General features: G+C 42.9%; 1 protein-coding gene across 1 annotated transcript in view; it reads right to left on the bottom strand.

Annotated features, from left to right (window-relative positions):
* Arhgap35 (Rho GTPase activating protein 35) overlaps window positions 1–23,106 on the bottom strand; it is a 114,978-nt gene that overhangs the window by 60,317 nt on the left and 31,555 nt on the right. The window contains exon 2 of the mRNA XM_075990763.1: window positions 1,382–5,255. Coding sequence (XP_075846878.1) covers window positions 1,382–5,062 — 3,681 coding nt within the window. The 5' untranslated portion in view covers window positions 5,063–5,255. The remainder of the gene's footprint in view (window positions 1–1,381; window positions 5,256–23,106) is intronic.

Raw genomic sequence — 23,106 nt, 5'->3', positions numbered from 1 at the left:
TAGACAGACAAGCTATAGAAAAACTAAATGCGAAGAATGTAGAGACTCAAAAAAGGGGCCCACAATTCACACAACACGGCTCTGCCCTTTCTGATACTACAGACAAGGCTGCCATGGAAGCCTCGGCCAGCAGTGACTGAGAAGCACTCTGCATGACCAAGAACACAATGGTGTCATGCTCCTCCACCTCCCAGGGCCCTGGGTTACCACAATGGCCTCTATGCTATCTCTCAGTACTCCAGATACTTTTGATATGGTGTGTCTTCTAAGGCATTCATTTCTGGCAACTTCCCCCTCCGAGGTCCTTATTTATAAAGCCTCACAAGTGACTGATCTCTGCTGTTTCCTGGCAGGGAGGAGCGTGAGCACCAACCTGTATATATCCCTGTCAGAGTGACCAAGATGTCACTCTCTGAACAGTTCTAATGGTGAGGGGAGTGGGAGGGTGTGTGTGTGTGAGAGAGAGAGACAGAGACAGACAGAGAGAGAGAGAGAGAGAGAGAGAGAGAGGGAGAGGGAGAGGGAGAGGGAGAGGGAGAGGGAGAGGGAGAGGGAGAGGGAGAGGGAGAGGGAGAGGGAGAGGGAGAGGGAGAGGGAGAGGGAGAGGGAGAGAGAGACTTTGTCTCAAAGCCCAGGCCTAAGAGGACAGGGCATTGCCTCTAGCTCTCTGCATTGTAAACACCAAGTTGCAGTCTACAGCAAGAAAAGACATTTTATCTGCTACTGACATGTAAAACACTACCAGTAACTTCTTCCTTCCCTTGTTGGTCCCTGTCCCTGTCATGCCTGTGGTCCCTTCAAGTTCAGAGACTCACTAATGGAAGAAGTGAATGGAGATGAATGAAGTAAGCGATGTAAAATCTCATTTTACAAAATCCCATGCTGAGATTTTTTTTTTTGCCATTTCATCACATTCACAGATTTGTGTGTGCAGAGAACCATCTACTCACTAATGTAAAATGTGATCATGAGAAAGCACCATTTGAGAGCCATATAGATGATGTATGTTCAGGCCAAAGGGTGCAAATCTGCAGTCTTTAAGGGAGGAAAGACTACCTGTACTGTCACTGGCTTGGCCACTTGTCAAGACAATGAAGAGCTCTACACCACCTGCTCATTTGGGTAATTACTGTTCTAGGCAAAGGCAAGCCCAGGATACCTATCCAAGGTGCTAACTACATTAGAACTGCCAGTAGTAGATATCTAATGCAAAGGTTGGTTCTTACCATAAGGCCAAAGAACAAATACACTCTCATGCTTATGTGCTCACGTCCAGTGTTTTTTTTTAAACCATGTTGTCCTTGAATAGTTGCTATCATCAATCAAATCTCAACAAGATGCTGTGCAAACCCCTACTGACTCATTCCAAATTGAGTCTTACCTTGGTGTTCCTCCTTAGACTTCGAAGGATATTCCTCCTCCTAGGGTCCTCATCTGTTTCATATGGAATGACAGCATTGTCCCCTTTATAACCTTGGGATGCCTGATCCTCTTCTTTCTTCCGGATGGGTCCCAGCTCGTCATCACTCCCTACACTGAAGCTGGTGCGGTAACTAGCAAACCGCCCCAGCCGGGTGCATCTTGTCCTGTACAGCACAGGCTTACTCACAGCTGATACCTTGCGGCCTCGCTCTAGAGAACTCGTGTCCATTTCACTATCAGAACCATTGCCACTGCCATTGGACTGGGCTTTGTTGATGTTCCGAATGGTGATGATCTTGCCCTGGGTGCTGTCGTGGGGCACAGAGTAAATGTTTTCTTCCTCATTCCTTGGCTTGACCACAGCATCTATTGGCTCTGCGTAGTCAGAAGGATCAAACCCGTCCTGAGGCAGCCAGGGGCTAGAAGACACAGACTTCCTCTGTCCTTCCCGATGGCCTTGGTCTAGGTAGGACAGATCTTTTGTGATCTCAAAATGGACAGGAGGCTTTGGTTTGACTGGTGGAGGTACTTTGTTGTTCAGTTTACTCTCAAAATTGCTCATTATGAAAGACAGCCCGTCATTTCCCTCCAGCTCCATAGAGAACTTGGAATGATCTTTGGACAGGGAGGGCAATGTGGCATCTTCCCGAAACAGGTGGTACGATGGAGGCTCCACATCTTCTTCTGAGTCCTGCAAGTTTGAGTTGCAGAGTGGTGACCCAGCCCTGGGGGAATTGAACACTTCTTCAGTGGTGCTGCAAGCCTCAGCAACATTATCGTACATGTGTGTGGCCTCGATTATGTTCTTTTTCTCCACCACATCTTTAAAAAAGGGATGAAAGATCTCAAGTTTATGCTGGGGCTGGCTACAAGGGATGCTTGTGAACCTCCCATCAATTTCTTGTGCAATTTCCTCCCCCTCTGTCAGTTGCTCTCGACTTAAGTCATTGTCCAGGACATCTATAGCGCCATCAGTGAGTGCAACAAGCTGGATGGGGATGATATCCTGCACTTCACAAAGAAAGGCACGCAACATTGCCAAAGAGGCCTTACGTTTGGCTGAATAAAAAACAATGTACCCATGAACCAACCGGCTCTTTCGGATGCTGAACGAGGAATGGTATGAAAGAACAGATAGCTCAATTCGCTTCTTGTGTAGTCCAATTGGAAGTTCAAGTAAAACAGAGTTGCTGCTCCCACAGTGCGAAGATTTACAAGTTTGGGACTGCAGGACAGGAGAGAGTATGTCATCTGCACTAAAGGGATCACCACACATCAGACACATGACAATTCGGAGGTCCACATCAGCCAAGTCTTTGATACTAGCAGTGGAGCTGACCAGGTTTAAGTTGCGCTTAGAATCCAGTAGTCCCTTCAGAACTTGACTGATCTGCTTCTCATTAATGTTGCGTCCGTAACCAATGCCAGCAGAAGCAGGATCAAGAAAGACACACTGTAGTTTGCTAGCGATCTGTTGGCCTTGTTGTATTAAACTGTGCAGAGTTTCTCCACTTGTGTCCCCTCTCTTGTTAACTAAAATTAAGGTCAAGGGGAGGTGAACTAAGTGATTATCCCGCCTGCCCAGTGTGGACTCTCTGCTCTTCTCTATACTCTCCACCACATAGGACAAAGACTCCTTTGAATTGTAAAGGCAGAGGCAGCCATGGGGTTGGAAGGTTGGTGTCTGGAAAGAGTTCACAGGGAGCCTGACATTCCCCTCTATTGGCCTCAGGGAAAGCTCATACATTTTACCATCTATCACATATTTGTCATCATTTGTACAAAGAGCTCGAATTTCATTGGCTAATTCTCGGGCAAGGCCATCTTTGCCTAAGATAACCAAATTGATTCTATCAATGTTGGGGTCAGACAGAGAGTTCTTCTGATTCCGATCAGACGGTCGGATAAAGCGAGAACTAATCAAGTGTTCAATCTTAGCATCCACACAAGCTGGGCAGCTTGGGCATGTCTCCTTTGTGGGGTGGTACACAAAATGAATGTGCTTCAGAATGAGAGCATCACGTTCTGCTTGGAGCTTCTGCAATGCTTTAAATCGCTGTTCTTCTCCCAAAACATCCTGGATGACACCCATCTTTTCCTTGCTAGGTTTGGCATCTAGTTCCAGCTCATAAAACAATTCTGAGTACTCCAAAAGCAACTCCTGGAACTCTTCCTTTGCTCGGTCTATAATCTGTTTTTGGTGCTTGCCATAGATGTCCATATACACAGACTCTTCCAGCCACTGGTAAAAGTCTTCATTCATAATAAAACTACGAGCCTCTTCCCAAGGTTTCCCGGGAGTAATGAAAGGAGAGGTCTCCAAGTTTTCTTTGAATGCCTTTCGCATCTCAGCTCTCTTCCTCTCATTCCTCAGCTTCTCCAAGTGGGTCTCATACAGCTGTTCAGCAGGGACTGTATCCATCAAGTCAAAGGGAATCCGCTCATTTTCCATGTTATCAATGTGGCTGGTGGCATCCCATGGTGTCTCTTCAAGCACAACAAACCACTTTAAGAACTCTGGCTTGGTCTCTAAGAGTTTTTTGGCTTTAATGCAGCTCAGGTGGTCTATTTCATCTAGATTAGGTATGAGGGCTTCAAAAGCCAATGGCAGGGCTGCCAGGTAAAGCTTTCTCCGGCGCTCAATATGCTCATGCTTGAGGCGGTGGATGTGCTGCAGGAAGAGCTTCTTGGCCTTCTGTGTCCCTTCCAGGTACACATAGTCCTGGTACTCAGGGGATGCCTGCATCTTTCGGCTGACATTCAGCCAGTTCTCGTTGTGATTTTTCACAATGCGGCTCACCAACCACTCATACTTGTCCTTTGCTGTAGCTATTTGCTGACTCTGCTGCTTGAGAGCTTCAAAGTAAGGAATGATTTTTGTCTTTCCTCGACTCTTATCAATGAGCTGCACTAAAGTACTGAAAGCCAAGTCCACATTCACATTGGATCTTGCTGAGGTCTCTACAACCTGGAGGTTCTTTTTGCTTAAGGCAAAAGTATGTGCATCTCTAATGTACCGCTCAACACCCTCATCACACTTAGTCAGGACTACCACTATGGGCTTTTTAGTTTTTGCAAGCTGATTGTAGAGATTGGAGACAAACTTCAGCTGGTCATCGAAGTTCCTGTTCATGCCCCTGCTAACATCGATGCCCAGAAGGAAACCGTCAACCAGCAGCTTTCCATCTGGCATCTGTTTCTGCTCAAAGTCCTGCTCCAACCCCAGCTGGTCAGTGCAAAAATACATGAGTTTTTCAGCTGATGCGAGCTTGGTGGCTGCAGCTCTCTTGATGTAGGGCTGCAGTGCCGTGCTTCGATGAGGTTGAAAAGTCTGATCGTCAATGAACTCAGTCTGCTCCACAATATGCATCTTACATTCCACACAGTCCTCCAGGGAGCGGCTAACTTCTCCCCAGTAGAGAAAGTGGTCATTATTAACAACCCGTCCACCAAAGTCACTGGTGCTGAGGACAGAAGTGTGGTCCAGGTGAAAATCATCTGCACTTGGGCGCACGAAGCGGTTACACAGACAAGACTTTCCAATGCCACACTGGCCTTTCTCCTTCTCAGTCCCAGACAGTCCCACCACGCTGATGTTGTAGGTGGGGATTCGAACATCTTGCTTTCTTGCCATCATCATCTTCGAAACATCCTGCCACAATCAACTACTTCCGAGATCAGATTAGTGTTCTGCAGTAGAGTAAGAGGGCTTCTCAGCAGTGCCAGGGGAGGCCGGCTGCCAAAGCAGCACAAGTGTCAGGTCCCATAGTGTTCTAAACCAGTATGATGTCAGTTCTTACTACTTCTCATCGCCAAATAGCCAACATGTCTGCCTAGATGGAGGGGGTAAAAGAAAAAAACATCAATATCCAAACTCTACTTTAACTACTGAATTATAATAAATTATAGATAAAAGTTTTTTGTTTCTTTCCTTATTTATTTAGCTTTTTATTGAGACAGGGTTCCTCTGTGTAAAAGCCCTAGCTGTCCTGGAACTAGCTCTGTAAACCTGTCTGGCCTGAACTCACAGAGATCCATCTGCCTCTGTATCCTGAGACAATAGAAGTATTTTTTTAATCCAACAAATATTTAGTAAACCAATGTCTTTAGTAAGTCTTATATTTGGTGAGTGATTAAGGCTCACATCAGAGTTATTGAGATGGTTCAGAGGGTAAAAAAAGCGACATTTCACAAGGGCAACGGTGTCATCCTGAAGGGGCTCCTATAAGTAAGGTCTAGGTTAATCTATGAACCAAAGAAATTGTACAGTAATAAATTACAACTCACTACAAAAACATGAATTAAAGCCATACAGTTGGATCAGATGAGAACTATGATGGAAGGTAAAATGTAGGGAAATCTTGAGGGGCAGGATGTTGACAGATAATTCAAATGTCTCCTAAAACTGCCTATTAATTATCAGGAAAAGCTCTCAATAGAAATTATAGTGGAGAAAACAGACAACACCTTTAGGAGGTAATCAAAATTCACATCACCAGTCTGGTACAGAAGCACTTTGGAGACAGAGGCAGGAGAAGCAGTTCAGGAATAGCCTGAGCAGAGAAGGAAAGATAGATGAGAATGGAGGAAGGAAAGAGCAAAGCTTCCTGGAAGACTCACAATATTGCTTTCAAAATTTACTACAAAGCTACAACAATCAAAACAGTCCTGCAGTGACATAAAGACATAGATCCAATGAAAAAGAAACAGAAAACTCATAGCTAAATCATTATATATATATATCACCAAATGACTTTTTTTGGAAGGGAGGGGGTAATGGTTTGAGACAGGGTCCCACTTATGTAGCCCTGAAATTCACTATGTAAATCAGGCTGGACTTAAACTCACAGAGATCCATCTGTTTCTGCCACCATGCCTAGCTGGCTAAACGACTTTTGACAAGGCTGTTGAGACCATTCATTGGGAGAAAGGATAGACTTTGAAAGCTGGTGCTGAGGAAAGTGGATCTTCACACAGGAAAGGACAGAGGTAGGTCTTTATCTACATATCATATACAGAAACTAACATTAGAGCTGGGGATGTGACTCAGATGTAAGAATGTTTATCTAGCATGTGATAGGCACTTCAATTAAACAACAATAACATCAACAAAAACCCCAACTCTAGTAGTGTGTGGTGGAGCACACTTTTAATCCCTTAAGCATTTAGAGGCATACAAATCTCTCTGAATCCAAGGTCAGCTTGGTACACATAGTGAATTTTAGGGTATTCAAGACTACACAGAAGACTCAAAAAACAAACAAACAAACAAACAAACAAAAAACACCACCAACCAAGCAAACAAACAAAAACTCTAAATGGATCAAAAACCTAAAACTACAAAATGTAGGAGAAAACCTAGGGCAAAAGACTCCCATGAGCAATGGTGGGTAGTGCAGAGATGAGATATAGCTACCAAGCCTATCAAAGGAGATGTAACCCCATTAAGCAGATACTTTAACTGTACACACATATTGTTGCATGCATGCACACAAACACATCTGTACGTGCACATACATTCAATTCTGAAGACAATTTATAACAGTAGATTGCTTCTATTTTAAGAGTTGTCAGAACAAGGAGGTACAATGCTGGTTGCCATGGCTGAGAGAAGGAGTGAACAGGGACCCTGCATTCACACAAAGAATGAAGTCACAGGGATGGGCGGTGGTAGTGGTAAAATATTATTAACAGTTTTAACACTTATAAACTATGTACTAAAATTGGCTAATTTTTTGTTACATGTCTTTTACACATTAAAATTAATTGGGGTGAGGGATGTAGATCAGTGATAGAACACTTGAGTAGAAAAGATAAATCAGAAAAAAAATCAATACAAGTGTTTATGAAGTGGACGGCTATACTAAGATAAAGTATCCCTACTTTTAAAGTATTTTTGAGGGGGAAGAGCCAAAATGAATGTAAATGTTCAGGAAAAAAAATCTCTTTGTGAAAGAGTAAGAATGCCAAGGAGGGACTAGGGCTGTGACTTTCATGCTTGCCTAGCATGAAAGAAACCCTGGGCTTGATCCTCACCCCATATAAACTGGAAGTAGTAGTGCCTGACTGAAATCCTAACACTTGAGGGGTGCAGGCAGAAGATCTGGCTATGCAAGGTCATAGGCAAAGCCAGTTTCAGACCAACATGGGTCATATGAGAACCTTTCAAAACAAAACCACTGCAGACAAAATGTTAATAGATAAATCTGGATTAAAGTATGTGTGCTGGCTTAGTTTTAGGTCAACTTGACACAAGTTAAGAGTTATCCAAAAAGAGGAAACTTCAATTGAAAAAAATGTCTCCATAAGATTTGGCTGTAAGTCCTTTTTTAAATTAGTGATTGATGGGGGAGGGCCCAGCTCATTGTCGGTGGTGGCATTCCTGGGCTGGTGGTTCTGAACTTTTTTAATAAAGCAGTTGAACAAGCCATGATGAACAAGCCAGTAACAGCACTTCTCCAAGGCCTCTGCATCAGCTTCCTGCCCAGTGAATTACTGCCCTCACTGCTTTTGATAATCAACTGCTAAATGGAATGGTGTGAGTAAAATAAACCCTTTCCTCCACTAGTTGCTTTTGGTCACGGTGTTTCATCACAGCAATAACATGAAATTCTTTTGTGTTGTTCTTACTGTTATCAATGACAAATTCTCAAGAGTGTAAATATGCATGGGTTCCTCTCATAAAAAGCCTTATAGTTTTCAAGTTCGCTGCTGTGTTCTCCATCTGCAATTCTTATAGAGGAATGAGTACTACAGTGATTATAAAGGATATGCAAGGCTCTTGAAAACTAGCCTTCTAGACTAGCCTCTCCCCTCTCCCCTGTGGTTGTCCTGGAACTCTGTAGACCAGGCTGCCCTTAAACTCAAGAGATCTACCTGCCTCTGCCTCCCGAGTCTGGGATTGAAGGCGTGCACCACCCTCATGTGGCTAATGCAGTCTTTCACTGGCCAGGACAGGAGGTGGCAAGTGTGGGGCTGAGGAGAGGCACTCACTATAAGGGACCCAAAATGTTCACAATTTCAGTCATTAGCAAGCTGTTATGGTATCACAAAGTCTTCAGTAACCTTTCAGCTGAAGTAAATAAAATGAACTGCCCTTGGCTACCTCTGTACACATAGGCCTTTGACACCTACTATTCTGTGGCATGGACATTTACTTGCACACTAAGGTGTGACTGTGTGACTGCCAAGTCTGTAGCCAAGCAAACAGTCTCCTGAGAGCAAACAGACCAATTTTTTTTTGAATCTCATTTACATCTAGTAGGAAGCTGGCATTGCTATAAACTTCATGCTTTTGTGTGCCTCACAGAAATGTCAAGAAATATCTTTAAACATTATAAAGATTTTTATTTTATGAGTATAAGTGTTTTGTCTACATGCATGTATGTACAACTTGTGCATACCTGACGCCCATGGAGGTCAGAAGAGGGTGTTGGATTCCCCCAGAAATGGAGTTATGGATGTTTGTGAGCCACCATGCGGGTGCTGAGGAGAAAAAAAACTCAGGTTCTCTGCGAGAGCAACAAATATTCTTAACTGTTGAGCTATCTCTCTTGACCAGTGGTTCTTAACCTGTTGGTCATGACCCTTTGCGGGGAGGGGTCGAATGACCTTTTCACTGGGGTCACAGGTCTCAAACTTACCTATCTTGAAACGTACTTAGTAACAGCATCCTCCTTGGAGTGACAACTGCATGGAACTGGCAATCTGTGACTCAGCTCTCTGTACAGTGGGTCCCTTTCCAGAAACCCCAGGGAACAACAATAAACAAAAACACTGGCTCAAATTTGAAGCAAAAATGCATCACCTGTTCAATCTTTGCTTAGTTATAATTTTTAAATGGCAGGATGGTCTTAGCTGCAGAAAGCTGAAATGTATAGAACAGTCAACTCTGAAGAGGATAGCTACTAATATGTATGCAGTTTTGCTGCTGTTTTGAAACAGGGACTCAGTAACTGAGGCGGGCCTTGAACTCTAACTCCTGCTCAGCCTTCTGGGCACATTAGGATTTCAGGCAGGTATGTGCCACCATGTCTAAATATAACTTATAATTTAAACTCCAAATTATATTCACAGCCAAAAACGTTACCAAAACTTAAAAATCACGTGGCATGGAAGTAGTTAATTTTCGAACACCTGATAACTTCTACTTGTTAGGAACCTAATAAGTTCCTTGGTGTAACTGCACTCTCAGCTTTGATGTCTGAATAATGCGGTTTTACTAGTTCCTCAATTGGACTGAATTACACAGTAAACAAAGCTGGTTATAAATCTAAGGATGTCTCAAACACTTAGTTTAGAGGAAATAACTTTAAGTGCCTGCCCACATACACGTTCAACTTTTCAAAGAGGTAGCTAAAAAAAATTAGAGCCACTAAACTTAGGGATCAAAAGACCATAAAAAGAGAAGAGAGAACAAGGAAGGCGTGTCCAAGACTTCACAATGTTCAATGTCCTCAAACTTACATCTGGTGAGAAACAACTATTTTTTCCTTTAAGAGACAAGGTTGCTCTACTCCCTTTGTATACCAAGCTGGCCTCGAACTCACAGAGATCTACTTGCCTCTGTCTCAGAGTGCTGGGATTAAAAGCGTGCACCACCAAACCTGGCTGAAAAACAATTCTTAATGAGAAACTAAGTAAGAAAATATGCATCCCAGTGATTTTCCAGTACTAGTCCTTTCAGAAGTGGAGAGTGAAAACAGGAAAAACACATCTTTAAAACTAACCCCGGGGTGCCGGGCGGTGGTGGCGCACAAGCCTTTAATCCCAGCACTCGGGAGGCAGAGGCAGGCGGATCTCTGTGAGTTCGAGGCCAGCCTGGTCTACAAGAGCTAGTTCCAGGACAGGCACCAAAGCTACAGAGAAACCCGGTCTCAAAAAAACAAACAAACAAACAAACAAACAAAAAAAACTAACCCCGGGGCTGGAGAGATGACTCTGTGGTTAAAACTACCTTTTGCTTTTGCAGAGTACCTGAGTTAGATTCTCAGTGCCCACATGGTGGCTTACAACCATCAGTAACTCCCTAGCATTCATATGGTGAACATTCATACACATAAACTAACTCTAAAAAAAAAATAAGTAAAATGAACCCAAGCTGCTGTAGGTTCCTGGCCACCCTTAGTCATATAACTTGTCTCAAAAAAACATAAAAACAAATCAACAGAAAAAAATCTATTAAGAGGTTAAAAAATAGTAAAACCTTGGATTACTGAATTCTGTGGAAATACTGATACTAGGAAAACCAACAAAACACAGAGCCTAAAAGCTTAACATTTAGTGCTAGGAGTCAAGGTGGAGAGGAGGATACTTCAGTACTTTCAACTTTTTTTTTTTTTTTTTTTTGGTTTTTCGAGACAGGGTTTCTCTGTGGCTTTGGAGCCTGTCCTGGAACTCACTGTGTAGACCAGGCTGGTCTCGAACTCACAGAGATCCGCCTGCCTCTGCCTCCCGAGTGCTGGGATTAAAGGCGTGCGCCACCATCGCCCGGCTACTTTCAACTTTTTATCACAATTGTGTGCTGTAGTAAAAACCATGCAAACACGTGTGCTCTGCAAACCTTGTCACCAGGTGTCTAGAATTGTCTGTGGAACATGTAGCACCGACTCTAAACTAGAGCAACTCTTCTAGAAGGGGAAGGAACTTTTTATCCAATACCCAGAATAAGAATCTGCACCATTCCCAAAACAGCACCAGAAATGCTACTGTGATCCAACAGGACATGAACCACACTACAGGTCAGGGGCTGTGCCTGAAGGTGTATTCTCTGACAAACACCACTCACAGTAACACATACTCCTGAGCTCTAGTCTAGAATGACCCAAATGACATAGAATTCTTACCTCTATCCATAATTAAAACTACAGTGTCTAAATATGAGACTATACAACAACCCCCAAATGCCACCAATTATAGCTAGGAAAAAAGTTCCGTGGGCCACTACTCTTGAACAGCACAGCACTTGGTACTGTTATTTTCCTTCATCCCAGCTGGGAAAAGAATGGAGCCATGTAAGCATCACAACAGAAAGGCACCTCCTAACCCCCTCTTCAATCTCAGTTTCTGGGTGCGTTTCAGGTGTCAATCACCGTCAGCCAGTAAAATGTCTGTTACTCAGCTTCAGAGAAACAAGCAAGAGCAGATAAGCACATTCCCTGTCCCTTATAAGAAAATAAAGCAGGGAGCACAAACCAGGTGTCACAGTGCACATCTAGAACTCCAACACTCGGGAGAGTAAGCAAAAACACAAGTTTAAGACTTGCTTGGACAACTCAGACCCTGCCTCCAAAAGATAAAAAACAAACAAAGCAAAACACATTGGGGCTGTAGCTCAGTGCTAGAATATTTGCATAGTATGAGAGACCATGGGTTCAATCCTTAACACCATTAAAACAACAACAGAGTAGCAGTAACCTCAGTCCTCAGGAGGAAGAGGTCAGAACTGGTGTTCAAGACCCAGGCTGGGGTATTGGCGTAAGAACAGACAGGAGGACCAATGGAATTGAATAGAAGACACGGATATCAATCCACACATCTTCCAACACCTGATCTTTGATAAAGAGGCAAAAAAAATATCAAATGGAAAAAAGAAAGCATATTTAACAAGTGATGCCGGCATAACTGGATATCAACATGTAGAAGAATGAAAATAGACCCATATCTATCACCATGCACAAAACTCAAGTCCAAATGGATCAAAGACCTCAACATAAAGCCAGCCACACTGAACCTTATAGAAGAGGAGAAAGTGGGAAGTACACTTGAACGCATTAGCACAGGGAACTGCTTCCTAAATATAACCCCAGCAGCACAGACACTGAGAGAAACAATTAATAATTGGGACCTCCTCCTGAAACTGAAAGGCTTCTGTAAAGCAAAGATACACAGTCAACAAGACAAAACGACAGCCTACAGAATGGGAAAAGACTTCACTAACCCCACATCAGACAGAGGTCTGATCTCCAAAATATACAAAGAACTCAAGAAATTGGCCACCAAAAGATCAATCACATAATCCAGTAAAAAAAAAAAAATGGAGTACAGACCTAAACAGAGACTCTCCACAGAGGAATCTAAAATGGCTGAAAGACACTTAAGGAAATGTTCAACATCCTTAGTAATCAGAGAAATGCAAATCAAAACAACTCTGAGATTCCATCTTACACCTGTAAGAATGGCCAAAATCAAAAACACTGGTGACAACTTATGCTTGAGAGGTTGTGGGGAAAAGGGAACACTTCTGCATTGCTGGTGGGAATGCAAACTGGTACAACCCCTTTGGATGTCAGTGTGGCCATTTCTCAGAAAATTAGGAAACAACCTTCCTCAAGACCCAATAATACTACTTTTGGGCATATATCCAAAGGATGCTCAATTGTGCCACAAGGACATGTGCTCAATTATGTTCATAGCAGCTTTGTTTGTCATAGCCAGAACCTGGAAGCAGCCTAAATGCCCCTCGATTGAAGAATGGATAAGAAAAATGTGGTACATTTACACAATGGAGTACTACACAGCAGAAAAAAAAATGACAGCTTGAATTTTGCAGGAAAATGGATGGAGCTAGAAAACATTATTTTGAGTGAGGTAACCCAGACACAGAAAGACAATTAATCACATGTACTCACTCATAGGTGGTTTTTAAACATAAAGCAAAGAAAGCCAGCTTACAAACCACAATCCCAGAGAACTTAGACAACAATACAGACATTAAGAGAGACTTACATAGATCTAATCTACATGGGAAGTAGAAAGTATAAAACGACAAGATCTCCTGGGTAAATTGGGAACATGGGGACCTTGGGGGAGGATTGAAGGAGGGAGGGGAGAGGCAGGAAGGGGGAGCAGAGAAAAATGTAGAGCTCAATAAATATTAAAAAAAAGTTAATAAGAAGCCTGAGCTAATGGGCCAATCAGTTTATGATTAAAAAAAAAAAGACCCAGGCTGGGCTACAAAGCAAGTTCAGGCAGCTCCGGGCTGGAGAGATGACTATGATTAAAAGCACCTGCTATTCTTCTAGAGGACTGGGGTTCTATTCGTAGAACCTATTCAGCAACTAAAAATGGTCTATAGCTCCAGTTTCAGGGAATCTGATGCTTTCCTCTGGTCTCCAAGGAAACCAGGCACACATACACATGGTACACAGACATACATGCAGGTAAAACACCAATACACATGAAATAAAAATTAAAAGAAAATCAGAAGGGGCTTATACCATCCTTCTCTAAGAAACTATTAGCAATTATTGATTGGTGGGATAGATGTAATCATTTTCTTCGGTAGAGCAGGACATGTTCCAGTAAATAATCTCCCACCTATGCTCATGCAAACAAGTTTTTGCCTTTCCTTTGGAATAGAGAAAAACTACAGATGAAGAGACAGAAGTACAGTTCAAAGTCCTTATCCATGCAGTCTACTCACATGTGAAATCTAGATGAACATGCAAAACTTCAAATCTACTGACTTAAAAGATAGCGGCACTGGGCAGTGGTGGCGCATGCTTTTAATCCTAGCACTCAGGAGGCAGAGGCAGGCGGAACTCTGTGAGTACGAGGCCAGCCTGGTCTACAGAGCAAGTTCCAAGACAGCCAAGGCTGTTACATAGAGAAACACTGTCCCAAAAAACCTTGATAGGTAGACCGACAGAAAGAGTGAAGGCATGGAGAAAAGTATCTGACCTAAGAAGATGTGATAATCTTTGGGAATTGACAGATACCAAGATGACCTTGTTTCTGGGAATCAGAATTATAAGGGAATAATACCTTTAATTCTACTCACCTGCTTACCACGAATGCATTATTAAATGACTGGTCAAAATCAACATGCTGACAGCCCCCAGGATGGCGCAAAGAAAGGCCCCACTGGGTGACCCCCGTTACACTACCTTCCCCGTTTCCTGCAGTCAGAGAAAATCATTTTTATGACACTCTTCAGAACTGAGAGACAATCTATCAGCCCAATCCAGCACTTATCTACAATGCAACATCAGTGTGCTGTAGTAAATAAATGCAGTGAGGCTCAGCAGTTGAAAGCACTTGCTGCTCATGCAGAGCGCCTGTGTTCAGTTCTCTGCACTCACAAGGCTGCTCACAACCATCTGTAACCCCAGTCCTAGAGTATCCAATTTTCTCTTCTGACTTCTACAGTCACCAGGCATGTATGCACATGATACGCGCGCGCGCACACACACACACACACACACAGAGGCAAAACACTCATACATAAAATAAAAATTTTTTATTTTGGGGGAAAAACTAAAATAAAAAAATTTAAACGATGCCTTTCCTCCTTTGATGTTATTGTATTTATTTTTGTTATTTTATTTTTTTGAGACAGGGTCTCAAATTAGCTTCAAACTGACAATGTAGCTGAGGATGACCTTAAGTCACTCTATAGAGTTACTGGGATTACAAGCATATACCACCTCGGACAATGGATGGGGTGCTAATCAAGGGCTTCATGTATACTAGGTAAGCAAGCAACTGAGCCTTATCGTCAGTACCATATTCTGTTGGTAATATTGCCACCCAAACTCTTTTTAGAAGAAAACTGTACTTGAACATGGCAATTATAATTCTACCTTTCAGCCCAGTAAGAGCTGAACTAAAAGTATCTGGGTGTGTTGTGTGGAAAACCATAGGTTTGCAAAGAAAGCAATACAGGCTGTGGAAGGGAAAGGTTCTTACAGCTAGGGAATCTAACTATATACATACATACATAATACAGCACACACACATACACATGCACGCACCGCTAAAATATGTCCTCTATATTTTAAGAAAGACTGAATTAAGTGTTACCTCTCTAGTCATGGACGTTGGGCACGTATACTCTTAGCCATGCTACAGCAGACTCCAGAAAGTTTAGGAAGCCCGCAAAGCATCAGGAATCGCCAAGTATTCGATCAAAAACTGGAAACTCATGTCTGTTTTGAAAATACTCTGGCCTAAAGTTAGATTTTCAAAAAGTAGTCATGAATGATTCTAATTTTCTGTTAGATTAACTTTCTGCTAAGATTCTGCTCTGTGTATTTGCCAACAGCCCCTCTACACTCGTTTTCCTGAGTCCTGGTGAAAGTACCCTGAATTCCAGGGTTGGGGACAGAACTACGATGATGTTCTTACCAGTCCACATTCAGTACAACATGTCTTTTTACCACCCTTAACACAATTCTCAAGTTTTGAGGGTAGCCAAACTCTACAAACTGGTCCTAAAGCAACAACATTTCTAAGCCAAATTATTCAGAGGACAGAATCAGATTCCCATGATCAATGAAGGGAGCTGTTTCAGCAAAAGTACTTCCTTAAACTTTATCCTCAGCAGCTGCAACCAGGCAGCTTCAGAATTCTAGCCAGCCTATCTCATGAAAGTATAAGACGAAAATAAACAAAGACAAATCAGAACCTGAGGAACTGCTCTTCCTGATTTACAGGATCTCTCTGGGTTACCTGCCTGTTATGTTGTAAAGTATGTATCTGATTTTGTTCCTGTCTTCTGGCTTATTACTAAAACCTTTAAAATCTTCACAGAAACAAATGTTATTTTGCATGATGATGACTTTAGAAGGGAAGCAGTTCACAGGGAAAACCAGGGCAGGATTAGACTGGGATCTGTATTTCCAGCCTCTACAGAGCTGAACACAGTCAATAATCTAATTAATCACGCCTATCTTCAGAAGCTCCATAAAACCAAAAGAGAGGGCTCAGCCAGCTTCATACAACTGACAACATCGAAGTTTAAGGAGGTTAGATGCATGGCCACTCTATAATATCCCTTCCAACTTACCCTGCCCTCTCCATCTCATCCTTTATAACATCAATAGTGTGCTGCTTTGTGGACCACTCTAGTAAAATTAACCAAAACCAAAGGGCCATGGGAAGACTGGTGTACAGAGTATGAGTAACATAAAACACTAGGACTTTCATGGGAAGCAAGGAAGACTCTTAATTGACTAAGCCCTAAACCTGAGACGTGACATTATCCCTGGGTATACAGTATCGGGGCTGCATCTAATCTGAAAGACCTGCTGGTGTCTGCTGCGGAACAGACTGCTTGCTTGATGGGTAGGTGGGGATGGGGGTGATCTACATTTCTGATGTTAAAATTGTATAGTGGGAAAAAGAACAGAGTTTATATTTATTCCTGTTTTCTCAGAATTGGTGTCATAACAGGGATTTGCTGAGCCGGATGTGGAGGCACATGCCAGCTCTTGTACAGTGGACACAGAAGGGTCAAGAGTTCAAGGTCATCTTGGGCTACATATTGGGGCCAATTCTGCTACATCCTGTCTCAAAAACCAGAAAGAGAGTATTTCTCCCTCAGAGCTCTTTTCACTCTCAGGAGTTTATTTTCCCCATTTGCCCTAATAAAGATGTTTGTTCTGCTTTTTAAGTAGGGGGGCAGGGATGTTGAAGAGATTGTCTCGGTGATTTAGAGTGCTTGTTGCTCTTGCAGAGGACCTGAGTTGGGTTCCTAGCATCCACATGGTGGCTCACAACCACCCCTAACTCCAGTTCTAGGGAATCTGATGAACTCTTCTGACTTCTGCAGGTATATCATGCCCATGATGTGTGTGGTGTGTGTGTGTGTGTGTGTGTAGGCCAAAATACTCATCAAAATACTTATACACAGAAAAAAGGTCTTAAAAAAAAGACAGACAGGTACTGGACAGTGGCAGGGCACACCTTTAATCTCAGCACTTGGGAGGCAAAGACAGGTGGATCTCTGAGTTTGAGGCCAACCTGGTCTAAGGAGCAAATTCCAGGACAAGAAGACAAACGACAACAGAGAGAGAGACAGACAGACTTCCTAGGATAATGCTGGTTCACAGAAATATGGACTGGGAAAGAAAATCAAGGGTAGGAGGTGAGGAAATTGGATTCCTGGGTGGACATTGTGATCTTGGAAGACATGGAGTCAGATGTGTTCACTGTGCTCAGTTACTGAAGGTAAAAGTTAGCAAAATTATCAGACACATGTTTGAACTACCAGGAAGCTGGTCTGCTGGTTGTATAAGAAAACACAGCGGCATACAACTTTAATCCCAGGACCCAGAAGGCTGCAGATCAGTCTGGCTCACTGACTGAAGCTATCCCTGCACTGAAAGGCATAATTTGAGAATCCAAGACATCTAGGTTAGTCACTCCTTGGGCAGTTGTAGAGGAGTCCTTAGGAACAAGAGGCACTCTTTTCCCTAAGGTTGACTCTAAGGAATTTCGAATTCTAGTAACGCTTAGACAGTGTCCTATAACTATTACAATAGTCCCAGAAGCTGAAGGATACACTATCATCTATCCACTTGGGAGAATGCTGCTCCTAAGAAAGTGGAGCTGGGAGAATGACACAAAGTACTGAGCAGTATGTGTCTGGGTATCTATGGACACACGTGCAAAGATCAAAAGAGTTTATTTCCATATTCTCAGACTTATGGCAAGGAAAACAAAGACCAGTATTTAGAATACACTGTACAAGCATTACACACAAAAGGCAACATAAAACCTAAGCAAGTCCAAACTTAAAAGCATTTCAATAAGCCACACATAACACAGCCTATTTAGCCATCGACACAGTGCATTTGGATATCCTTACCAAATTAAAAAAAAATGAAACAAGTGAGCCTTATCCTTACCTTAAGATCGATTTTACTCAGATTGTGAAATAGAAAATAAAACCTATAAAATTATTTTGTATTACATTTTTCCTGGTTGGGGGGCATGTATATTATGATGCATATGTGTCATTGAGAAGACAACTTGTGGGAGTTCCCTCCTATCATGTGGACTTCAGGCATCGAAGTCAGGTCATCAAGCTTGGTGGCAAGCACCTTTAGCCACATCCTGTCAGCCCTCACCATTTGCTTTAAAACACTTATATTCGTGTGTGTGTGTGTGTGTGTGTGTGTGTGTGTGTGTGTGTGTGTGTACCCAGAAATAATTTTAGAAGAGGTCATAAATTCAAGTGGTGATATGGAGGAGCTGGAAATGGGAGGGAGGGGAGCAGAAATGATGCAAATACAGTATACTCATTGTTAGAAATTCTCAAATAAGTAAAAAATAAGGGTAAAGATGAATACAAGATGGTGTGAATCTGCAATCCTATGGTGGGATGGGACATGGATATTAGAATCATGCAGAAGTTCAGTGGCCAGGTAGCCTGGAATATACAGCATGGAAGCAAACAAAAGAGATCCTGCCTTAGCAAGTGAGAGAAATGGCTGCCAAAACTTGTTCTCGTGGGCTGGAGAGAGGGTTTAGCCATTAAAGTCTAACTTTCATAATCAAAAAAGTTTTTGTCTGACCTCCACATGAGCACCATGGTACTTGCACAGCTCCCATTCCCCTTTGGTCTCTATCTCATACACACATACACAATAAGAAAAACTGTGATTCCTCATAGATTTGTTCAGCATCATTAAAAATACATCTCTAAGGGGGCTGGAGAGATGGCTCAGAGGGTAAGAGCATTGCCTGCTCTTCCAAAGGTCCTGAGTTCAATTCCCAGTAACCATATGGTGGCTCACAACCATCTGTAATGGGGTCTGGTGCCCTCTTCTGGCCTGCACGCATACATGGAAGGAATGCTGTATACATAATAAATAAATAAATAAATAAATATTTAAAAAAAATACATCTCTAAAAGTGACTCTAATATGCAATGAAGCTTGGAAATCACTGTGGTTGCCATTTCTAAATAAAATGCTATATCTGTGCTTTAGCTGGGGTCTACAGTGCTTTAATACAAAGAGAATACTATGGATGAAGTACTTGAACCGAGCAGGAGAAATGCTTTGGATCTGTTCCTTGCCCCATGAAGGCATAGGATACCAGCACTGTTTCTAAAAACAAGCAAACATGTATTAACAAAAACAAAGCAAAACAATAACAAAACCCCACATACTCTTGCAAAGTTTTTTGTTTGAAAATTTCTTAGCACTTGGGAGGCAACAGCAAGACGATGTCTGTGAGTTCAAAATGCAAGATGTGGTCAAGACTAGCTCGGTCTATACAGAGAAACCCTGTCTCAGAAATACTAAAACCAAACCAAACCAAAACACACACACACACACACACACAAAAAAAACCAAACCAGCAGCAGCAGCAGCAGCAGGAGGAGGAGGAGGAGGAGGAGGAGGAGGAGGAGGAGGAGGAGGAGGAGGAGGAGGAGGAGGAGAAAAGATTCTTAACTCCAGCATTTGGGAGCCAAGGTAAAAGGATCGCAAGTTCAAGGGTAACCTGAGTTCCAGAGTGAGACCCTATCTGACAAAAAGAAAATGAATATTCTTCATGTTCCTGAATATGCAAGAAGACTGTGCACAGTGCAGAAGATACAGGACAATGTCACAGGCTAGAACAGAGTCAACTTCTATACCCAGCAAACTTTAACAGGAAACAGTTGGAGTCACATGTTTATAAACTTCATATAGCCAAACCCAATACACATACTCATCTTGGCCATTATATGGTTCCCAAAATAATATATATTCCTGTCTTGCTTAAAATGAAGTAAAAAAACAACATCATGAGTTAACAAAACGAAACACACAACTATTGTAAACGAGCTGAACAAATGACTGGAATCTGTACAAACTGTGCCCTAAGCTAATCTTATTTCAAAATCTGCTAAATTAGGGGTTTTGCTCTTTATTCTTCTGTAGAAAACTGCGTTTAAAATAAGCTGAATTTCATTTTTCTTTTTCCCTTAAGACAAGGTTTCACACCCTGGTAGCCTCCAACTGCCTATGTAACTGAGGATGAAACAGCTGACTCTCCTGAGCACTGGCGTTTACAAGTATATTCCATTGTGTTTTTAGTGATGTTAGGACTCAAATAATAGCCTTTCGTATTCTAGACACACACTATACATTCTGAGCTACATTCCCAGCCCCAAATAATTTGAACTGTCAGAGAAAAAAGTACGTTTTACTATTAGCAAAAATATTACAAAAACCAGCTAGCCCCTACTATATGCTGAGCCTAGGCCTGGCAATCTGAGTTCTACTCTGGAACCCACATGATAGAAAGAGCTAGCTCCGCTGCATGTGCTATGCACACGCGTGTGCACACACATACATACACACACACGGCGGCGGGGTGTGTGGCATACTACTACCTTTTCACTAAATAACATCTTTTGTAATGTGCAAAGCCCTTCTCTGAGCCAGGACACTGTTCAGATGCTGTTTTCTAGAAGGAGACATGCAAACCAAGTTCACACAGCTAGCAAGCAGACCTGGGACTCTAATAGGACACTTTTTCATATCCTTGACTCTTTTCCACCAAGTCCATGCTGGATTACGGCAAAGAGGCGACACTAACCTCACTGGTGCAAATACTGAAGCCATGCCCTGAAGAGCCAAGGATGCCGTTAGTTCTTCAGGTTACTAAGTAGGCTCAACAGGTGACATAATACCAGGACTATCAGCCTCAAGAGAGCAACTCTAGCTTAGTCTGCTTTTATATGCTGAGGTCATGTATTAAAAAAAAGTTGCCAGTTGTGTGGTACACATCTTTAATTCTGGCACTCTGGAGACAGTGGAAAGCAGATCTCTGTGAGTTCCAAATCAGCACTGTGGTGCACTTAGCACTTGGGAGGCCTGGGCTGCATAGCCAGAGCCTGAAAGAAAGGGGGAGGAAGGGAGTTTGAGGATGTGGTTCAATAGACAGGGTGCTTGGCTAGTATTTGTTAAACCCTGGACTCAACCTCCTCATAAGCTGTCTGGACATAGTGGTATATACCTAAAATCCTAAATCCCAGAGGCAGCAGTAGGAGGAAAATACATACATACATATTCACTAGATAATCCCCTCAGAGGCCAGGCTGGGCTACTGGGGACCCTGCCTAAAACAACTCCCAAACCCTCAGTTTCTATGCTTTTTTTCCCCCCGTTTTTTTGAGGCAGGACTCTCTGTAGTTCCAGGGCCTGTCCTGGAACTTGTTCTGTAGACCAGCATGGCCTCGAACTCACAGAGATCCACCTGCCTCTGTCTCCTGAGTACTGGGTGATTTTGTTATTTAAAACAAGACACTGAATGCGCAGTTTTTGGTGGTCTAATTCCCAAGACTCTGCCTAAACGTATGAGTCAAACAAGTTGCTATTATTCCCTCAAATTCTTTCTCCTCTTTATCCTCCTGGGAAGCCTATATCCAGATAAGTGGCTGGGACAGAGGAAGGAAATATCTGCTTAGCCAGGGCCCTGGTACACTAGGGTGTCAGCCTTCACTCTCAGAGGAGCCATGGCTTGAGTGTGCTTGCACAGACACAGTAGGAAGGTCTGGAGGAATGAAGAAGGCCATCTCTGGGCTTCCTATATCTCTACCCTGCTCTTTCGCCCTCATGGGAGCCCACTTCCCATGCAAAGTCAAGTTCAACCTGCTTTTAACAAGTGCTGTGCATAAACAACTGCCTTCGATGGAATCACTGACACAGTAGTAGTGTGGGACACTCCTTTGAAAAGCCTTGTCAGGCCTGGGCTGTGTAATTTAGTGGTGGCTCACAGGAAGTGGAGCCAGATTCTTTCTGCCTGTGCTCAAGGCTGTAATTTCCTTCCCATACTTAAATCAATGACCCTGTGGCTCTCTGTCAAGGGAGTGGGCCGAGGGTAAAGGGCAGAAAAATAAGAAGCAAAATCTGAAGAAAATGGGTTGATCTGAAAAGATTCCTAAGATTCTTCTCAAGATTAACTAAGAAGGACTACTGGAAGAACACAATCTGCAGCCTCTCACTGAAAGGCACAACAAGGCAGGCAGGGCTGGTGGAGAAGAGACAATCCTAGAAGTTACTTCAGACCTGGGGCCACCCTGTTCCCAGCCAGCATGAGAGAGGCTAACCAAAATCCTAGAAGCAATATGACTGGGAAGGGAAGTGGAAAAATCATTGTTCAGGGCAGGCATGGTAGGGTACACCTGCTGCAGGTGTTAAGGAGGGAAGCTAAGGCAGACAGACAGCAGGATCATGAGTTTGAGGCCAGCCAGTACCACCGATTTACACCAACAAGCTCTGCCTCTACCGCAGGCAGATTTTATGAGCCTGTCTGTTTCCTACAGCACCTGTTCACCCTTCAACACTTCAAGAGCAACTTTAAACTGTAAAATATGTCATGTTGTAAAATCAAACATAGGAAAACAGTTGTGCTTCTATGAGGAATCTAGTAAACAGACTTTTCTGTATAACGCTAGCTTCACAATTTCCCTTCAGATAATAGACCAGAATAGTAACTAGTTGCTTCTTATCAGCCACCATTCCTTAGAAAGTGCTTGGCCTGTAATTTTTTGAAAATCAGTGAGTCATGTCTTATCACTGCTGCCCCCAGACTGAGAAGGAAAACAGGCCCAGCCCACTCTTCAGAAACAGCAACAGCTGACCTACCTAGCCTGCAGGAAGAAATCTCCTTGACCTCACGCATTCTGGCTGCCCTTCAGAATACCTCCTCTCCCAGGCCAAATCACCAAGAACATGCACACCTTTTCTCAGCTGTACGCAAGCCACTACACATTACCAACAAATCCAGAGCTTCCCCTCTGACCTTATGCCCTGCCCTGTGACACACAACCCCAAAGAGCAGAGCCAGTCACAGCACCTGTGATGTTAAACTTAAGTGAAAATGGGGAGCATGGCTAATGTGATTTTCTGCAGTCTTTATCATTCAGGGAGGATTTAGGGCCTAGTACCTCCTTACCACTTT

The sequence above is a fragment of the Microtus pennsylvanicus genome, chromosome 1 (assembly GCF_037038515.1).
Source record: "Microtus pennsylvanicus isolate mMicPen1 chromosome 1, mMicPen1.hap1, whole genome shotgun sequence".
NCBI classification, from domain to species: domain Eukaryota; kingdom Metazoa; phylum Chordata; class Mammalia; order Rodentia; family Cricetidae; genus Microtus; species Microtus pennsylvanicus.
This window is presented reverse-complemented; position numbering and strand designations above follow the sequence as displayed.